Source organism: Aulonocara stuartgranti (genome assembly GCF_965226115.1).
Source record: "Aulonocara stuartgranti genome assembly, chromosome: 3".
Taxonomy (NCBI): domain Eukaryota; kingdom Metazoa; phylum Chordata; class Actinopteri; order Cichliformes; family Cichlidae; genus Aulonocara; species Aulonocara stuartgranti.
The window spans coordinates 51725875-51733105 of record NC_138941.1 but is presented as its reverse complement, the minus strand read 5'-3'; the positions used below and the strand labels follow the sequence as shown (position 1 = coordinate 51733105).

The 7231-nt window shown below is 40.8% G+C and overlaps 1 protein-coding gene across 1 annotated transcript; it reads left to right on the top strand.

Moving 5' to 3' along the window:
- The first annotated feature begins 340 nt into the window (after window positions 1-340).
- cnpy3 (canopy FGF signaling regulator 3) lies at window positions 341-6348 on the top strand. Its single transcript, XM_082527694.1, has 6 exons — window positions 341-604; window positions 1296-1422; window positions 2687-2783; window positions 3576-3698; window positions 3803-3920; window positions 4281-6348. Exons 1-6 carry the CDS (start codon window positions 502-504, stop codon window positions 4571-4573), a joined length of 861 nt encoding a protein of 286 aa, XP_082383820.1. The 5' UTR covers window positions 341-501; the 3' UTR covers window positions 4574-6348.
- The last annotated feature ends 883 nt before the right edge of the window (window positions 6349-7231 follow it).

The window sequence follows — 7231 nt, the reverse complement described above, 5'->3', positions numbered from 1 at the left end:
ATGAAAAAAATTAAGTAATAAATATAAAATAATGTATTATAATAATGTTTATGATGATTCAGTTTGTTTGACTATCCACTCTGTGCAGGCAGAAAGCTTATTAAATGTTTAAACTGTAGAGATACAATAATGTTGCTGCTGTAAAATCTGCATTTTGTCCTATTTGAAATATAAATCTAATGACTGTAGAAAACATTGGATGATACCAAAATTTGCAGTTTTGCGCAGGAGTAGCGCTGAGTGATACCTCTTGTCTTCCAGCAGCTCTTCGACCCTCCTCTGCCTCTCATTGGTCGAGCTCCTGCCACTGCTTCTTCTCTGATTGGTCCGGAGATCCGGTTGTGTAACGCCCTTAGCGGAAGTGATCGGTCGCAAGTGAAGCAGCAGGAGTGATGATACAGAGGAAGGCGTGAAAACAGGGGAAATAACGGTGCTCTGCGGAGTTGTTTGAAAGTCAAATAAGTTTTATGACAAGATAAAGACTCGGAGAGAGCAGACGGGATGATTTTAGTGGCATATTTGTCGTTTTTTCTCCTAATTTCCTCGGTCGGAGCAGCGAAGGATGGGGACGATGACTGGGTTCATCTGCCCAACAAATGTGAAGGTAAGGCGGCTTGTGGTGCTCAAAACGGGCTCCGAGGACCTCTAAGAGTCCTACAGCAAATAGAGAAGTCATACTGCAGTATTTGTATATATAATACACGTAGTATATGTGCTAAGTATAATTTCCACTCTGTGTGGGTTCACACTGTTTGTGGAGGAAGTCGCACTGAAACAGGATTATGTGAAACATTAAAACAGGAGTGCTGTTGGGCTTAGCTAACATTTCACATTTGTAAGCTTTGCTTTTAGGTTTTTGCTCTTGAAATTACTCCATTGGCCATTTCTTAGCATCAATACAAACACTACCCTGTAGCCTTGCTTTTAAATTAAAGGTGCTCATTGTAGGTATTTTATTTTGAAAATCCTGATACTAACCCATCCCCTCTCATAGCTGCTGTACCACCTGTCCTCTGCCAGGTCAGCTTTGCCTCTTGTCCGAGGGGTGGACTCCCAACTCCACAATGCTGGACTGCAGGTGGAGTTGGGAACCTACTCTGAAATGCAAAGGAAGGACTACCGCCTCCACCTGCAGTCCATGACAGTGCAGGTGGAGTCCATCTGTGGGGAAAAGCACACTTTAAATGAAACAGAGAATCTCGATGACATCAGTGACCCGATGAGTTTAACTGCTTTGTTGAGACATTGTTGAGGTTTAAAGGGCTTCTTCTCATTGTCTCTGTTTCCCTTTCCAGTCTGCAAGTTTGTCAGCATCGAGATGAAGTCGGCGTTCGAAGAGACGGGGAAGACAAAAGAAGTCATCGATACGAAATACCGCTTCATAGACAGCAAGGGGGCGTCGCCGATCAAATATGTCAAGTCGTAAGTTTGAGTGTGTGCGCACCTGGTACCGGGAAATGGAGCGTAAAAAAATAGGAGTCCGGTTTCAAAGTAGAAGTGAAAGCTGCTCTGTGTGGAGGGAGAAGTATGCCTGGCTGATTCTGGATCTTTCTCTAGCCCTCAGAGACAGACGGCAACAAGGGACAGGAACTTGGTCAGGTTCAGTTCCTGTGCAGAAACTTATTATAGAACAGGGAAGCTGCTGAAGTGCTCTGGGTGGTGTGTGAGAGCAAAGCTCGATGGGAGTTTTAATCTGAAAGCATCACAGTTTTAGGACCTGCTTTTAAAAAAAAAAAAAAAAAAGTGTTACAATATTCTAAATGTGGTTGTGAACATGCAGGTTTATGTTCAGTCTGCAGAGCTGACATGTGTCAGACACACTTAACTCACGATGTTTCCCTTTTTGTTTTTTTGATTTAGGGTAAGTTGAAAGGCAGCATACGTCTCATGTCTGGACATGAAATATAACGTTTCTGCTACAGTCAGCAGGACTTAATCACAGCTGTATTTTAGTGTTCACCGTGATCCATCCATCACATTTTGTTACAACCACTTATCCAGTTCTAGGTCGTGGACGGGGACACAGAATCAGTTTTATTGAATTTATAGCACCAAATCACAACAAAAGGTCCCTCAAGGTGCTTTATATTGTAAGGTTTAAACCCCCACAATCAGCTGGCCCCCTTTGAGCAAGCACTTGGTGATAGTGGGAAGGAAAAACTCCCTTTTAACAGGAAGAAACCTCCAACACAACCAGGCTGAGGGAGGGTGTCTCAGGATGTTTTAGGATGCAAGGCGGGCTAGTAAACAAATATGTAGGACTGTTTTTTTCTTGTTGTTCTTTCTAGTTCTTCTAGCAACCCCTCAGCTCAGACCCTGAGCTGAGGGGTTGCTATAAAGGCCACTTTACTGTGGATCATTTAGTTATCACCTCAGGATAAAACCATAGACCTCCTTTAAGTATAAGGGTACTTTCATAGCATCCAGGATACCAGCTGAGAAATGCCTTTAGTGTGGAGACACGCTGACATGAAAACAAAGAGCATCGAGGAGCAGAAAACTTAAATGAAAAAACTCTGTAATGTTACTTTGACACGGTCCATAAAATGAAGTCAGCTGTGACGTGTGATCAGGTTTTTGGTTCACAGACAAAACAAAAAAAGGGCAAATCCAAACAGAAGGTACAGGGAGAAAAAAGCTTTAACTCTGTCGCCTGCTGGGATGTTTAATGTGTGTTTCTCCTCAGAGACCTGAGATTCATCGAGGTTGTAGAAAATGTGTGTCAAAGGCTGCTGGAGTACAATCTGCACAAAGAGAGAAGTGGCAGCAACCGTTTTGCCAAGGTCAGTGTAACGGTTATTTTTAAACACCCTGGATGTGACGCGTGACACTTTCTGCAAGAATCAGTATTTTTAGGGTTTGGTTTTCAAGCATCTTGTTTTTCAGCTCATAGTTTACAACACGTGAAGCTGCGTGTTTGTTTCATAAAATGTTTTTTAGCTGAATGTAGTCGTGCTGTCACCGTTGCTTCTTCACATGTAATGACTGCATATTGAGCTGTTCTCATTAAAACCCTGAAACTTTTTTGATCGGCTTTACTGTTTATGAAAACTGCTGAAAATAAAAGGAAATGTTCACAAAAACTAAATTCAATGGAAGTTGAACTCCGACCATAGACGTCTTCATCTCGGTGTTTGAAACTGTACATGCTGACTGTGAAGCTTCACACTCTAGTTGTGATCCCAGGCAGTTAGCCAATGAGCTTACCGCAGATTACCCTCTTTGCTGACACTTGGAGAACAATAAAATTATACAGTGATAAAACTGGATTAAAGTTTTCATTCAGTAAGACCCCAAATAAGTGACTGAGTCCTTAAACTCACTGGGAAAATCTTTAGAGGTCCAATCAGAGGGCTGTTTTCCTAATTTTTGGAGTAGCGGTGGCTCACAGGTAGAGCAGGCCATCTGCTAATCATCAGGTCGGTGGTTTGATTTTAATGCTCAGTCTGTTGCAGCAGCAAAACAGCACATATCGTCATCAGTGTATGACGATGATTGTTTAGCTTCTTTTTAACGTAGTTTGGTTTCTCTGCAGTCGTCCATATTTGTAGTTTTAAATGTGTCGTCGGGCATAGGGCATGTCGGAGACCTTCTCCACCCTGCATGGGTTGGTGAATAAAGGAGTGAACGTGGTGATGGACATTCCCTACGAGCTGTGGAACGAGACGTCAGCTGAAGTGGCCGACCTTAAAAAACAGGTGTGTTTATATATTTATTTAAACATTCCCAAAGGAACCAAAATTAAACTCCAAACATGGTCAAATTTTCATCTTTTAAATTTAATTTGTGTGTGTGCGGTCAGTGTGATGTGATGATAGAGCAGTACGAGGACGTGATTGAGGACTGGTATAAAGGAAGCCAGGAGGAGGACCTGACCACATACCTGTGCGAGAAACACGTGCTCAAAGGACAGGACAGAGGTAACGCTCGTACACACAACTCTGATGTTACATCCATGTTGTTGTTTTTTGTAATTCATGATTCCTGATTGTTTAATTTTGCACCCCTTTCTTTCCCTTCTCACATGGCTCCCTCTGGTATTCACCTGAGTTTTTGAGACCTTTACACCATCAGTGTAGTAAAGAGCAAAATAAAAACGATAGAATTCTCAATGACAAAACAAATATTGTAATTACAAAAATAATAATAATTTTGAAATCAAAATAAGTGCAATAAAATAATTGTCGTGACTTTCAGATTTGTATATTTCTCTTTGCCTTGCTTTCTGTTTTCCCGATCTTATTTTCCCGCCACGCTTCTCCTTCCATTTCTCTCTCCAGCCTGCCTGAACGAGAACTGGAAGAAGGGAGACCAGGCAGCGATTGCAGAAGACAAGAAGAAGAAGAAAAAGAAGAAGGGAGGGAAGAAGGGCAAGGGCAAAGGTGAGGAAGGAGGCGAGGGAGGAGCAGACGGCAGCTCGGAGGGAGAGAAGGCGAGCAAGAAGAAGAAGGAGAAGAAGGTGAAGAAGAAGAAAAAGAGCAAATCTCCGGTGGAGAAGACGGACGGAGGGGTGTCGTCCGACGAGGAGATCCAGCCGCAGGTGCCTCTGTCTGGGCAGAAGACGGAGCTGTGAGTCCTGGATGTGGATCAGTCATCCAGAGTGAAACCTGCTGAGACAAAGCAGCTTCTGGAAGTGTTAAAACTGAGGTTCAAGTCATTGAAATCCTGTGCTGTTATATGTTTTGAAGTCATTTTTCAGGTTTCATGAGGGAGAAATCAGATGTATAATCAGTTACGTACAATATTTCGCTCCTTTTTACCCCCACTTCAGTCATTTAACGGTTTTTAGTAGAGTCTCCATTGGAACTTAAAGGATGATGTGGTTATCATAGCTTGGGACCAGTTTTTCTATTGGTATTCATAATGTTTGTACTTTTGAGGCCACAAACGTGAAAAAGACTTGAATTGTGATTTCTGGGCTTGACATCATTCTTAGACCAAAAACATAAACACTTTAGGGATACCTGAGAACCATTTCTCAGTATTTATTGACAAATCATGAATTATCCTGTACTAATACATCAAAAGAAAGTCTCTAGGTGCACTCTGTATGAATGATTTTACAGTAGGGCTGTGCGATATGACCAAAATCTCATATCCCGATATAAGAATTCTATCGTCCGATAACGATATAAATCACAAAAATGTAACATTTTCTGTAAATTCTGTGAATCTCGGGCAGCTCGACTTGCGGGAAGTGTTTCCAGCTGCGCGTCATGTAGCTGGAGTCGAGTGTTTTAACCGATGCATGAAACGATACATTTTTAGACATAAGTTATAACAGCCGCCGTTTTCTAAAATAAATATAAATATAAATGTTTTTATATCGTCATCCGATATATATCGTTATATCGAACAGCCCTACTTTACAGTGCTGTACACAAACTACATACAGAGTATAAACCTGTGTGAGTCGCAGGGCGTCCACGTGTTTGGTTTTCCGTCTCTCGGTCGGACGTAGGTGTTGATTCACGTATTTTGTCTTTCTCTCTGCATCTCACGTTGGCAAAAACTTCAATCGCAGCTCCGAACTGAGACTCTCTTTCACTCATGTTTTTAAATATTTTTGTGCCCTTTACAGCTGTAGATCTTTGACCCTCAATGAGCATTTTATTAGGAACACCGACATCTTTGTAACTTTGACCAATCCGCTACACTTTCAGTTATTGTAGAGCTGCGTGAAAATGTTAAATGATATTGTGTAAATAACAAACATATTATGAAATGACTTTTTAATTCTTTCTGTAAATAATCTTTCCACCTATGTGAGCTCGTATCTCAGGATTAACTTACTAAAAAGACACCATGTATCAAGGTTACAGATAAATTTGACTGATCAGCCTGTTTGCTGTTATGTCAGTGGTGTTATTGTGAAGTTTTCAAACGTTGTGTCCAGCTGGTTCACCTGTATGAACGAGCAAGCGGGCTGCCCAGGTGTTCCTAATAAAGTGCTCTAAACAAATGATTGCTAATCCAATGTTAAAGTTTTTCTTTTATTTCTCACTGTCCTAATTTTTAAAGCCCTTCCACAAACGGATGTATTAGCTGAAATGCCCCTTTAATTAATAGATACGTGTGGTACTGATTTCCTGTTTGCTGTACAAAAAGCTGCTATTGAAGGCCTGTGTGTGTTCGTGCTGCCGCGTGATCGTCAGGCTCCTGAACTGAAGACGATGAAGGATTGTGCGTCTGTTTTTATGCATTTTCTTAAGAGTGAACGTGTGTGGGTGTGTGTTTTTACGAGATTTCTATCCTGAGGTTAAAATGCTGGCTGTGTTGTATTGAAGTTGCTTTTTGAAACCACGAGCAGGCGCATCAGTGGATTAATAAACAGGTTTCAGAACTCTGGATGTGTTAGAGATATTTTTTTTAATGGATGTAATGAAGCTTTCAGTCTGTTATAGTTAAAGTTTCATACAATTATTTTAAAATGTTCACCTGGGAGAAGTAGTGTTATCTTTTCCTTAGTCGGCTGTGTGGGCGTAGTCCACTTTTTCAGCTACCAGAGGGAGCCAGAGTTAAGGACTTGCTCTGTTAATGATTTTCCAGGTCCTGCAGTCAGGCAGTCGTTTCTTCAGTCTAAGGAAGGAAGAACAGATACAACATACATCATGTTTTTAAAGTAGTTTTATCATTCTGACTATTTTTCCATGCATCAGATTTTTATTCAGTTAAAGTTTGGATTTCATTATTTATTTGTTATCATTTCAAGTAAATGTTACTGTTTGACTGAACAGTTGTACACAGTTCCATATTTTCACCCACAAATACTTTTTCTCTTCTTGTAATATAGATATAAATAAATGAATAATATTTAAAGGAAAAGGCTATTTTCTTTCTAAAGCGTACATTAACAGACTGGTATAGATTCAAGGTGCTGTACCAAGAAGTCAAAACAACATAAACGCACACCATGATTTGTTGTGTTAATTTTGTAACCCAGCCATCGAGGCTGCTTGATTTGGGTCAGTTTGGGTTGTTTTCTGGGGAGCTGGGTAATGTACTGTAACCCAAAGTGCTGGGTTGTTTTTCCAGCTTCACACTCAGATGAGATGGTCCATAAGTTTTTGAGCAACAACAAACTGTTTTTGTAGTTTTGCTTCTGTTCGCCACCACAGGGGATTTTATTTCAAGAAAATATGTAATCAAAGCGCAGACTTTAATTTAAAGGCTTTTACAAAAGTGCAACATTAGTTGTTTAGGAACTACAGATACCTTTTCCACACAATCC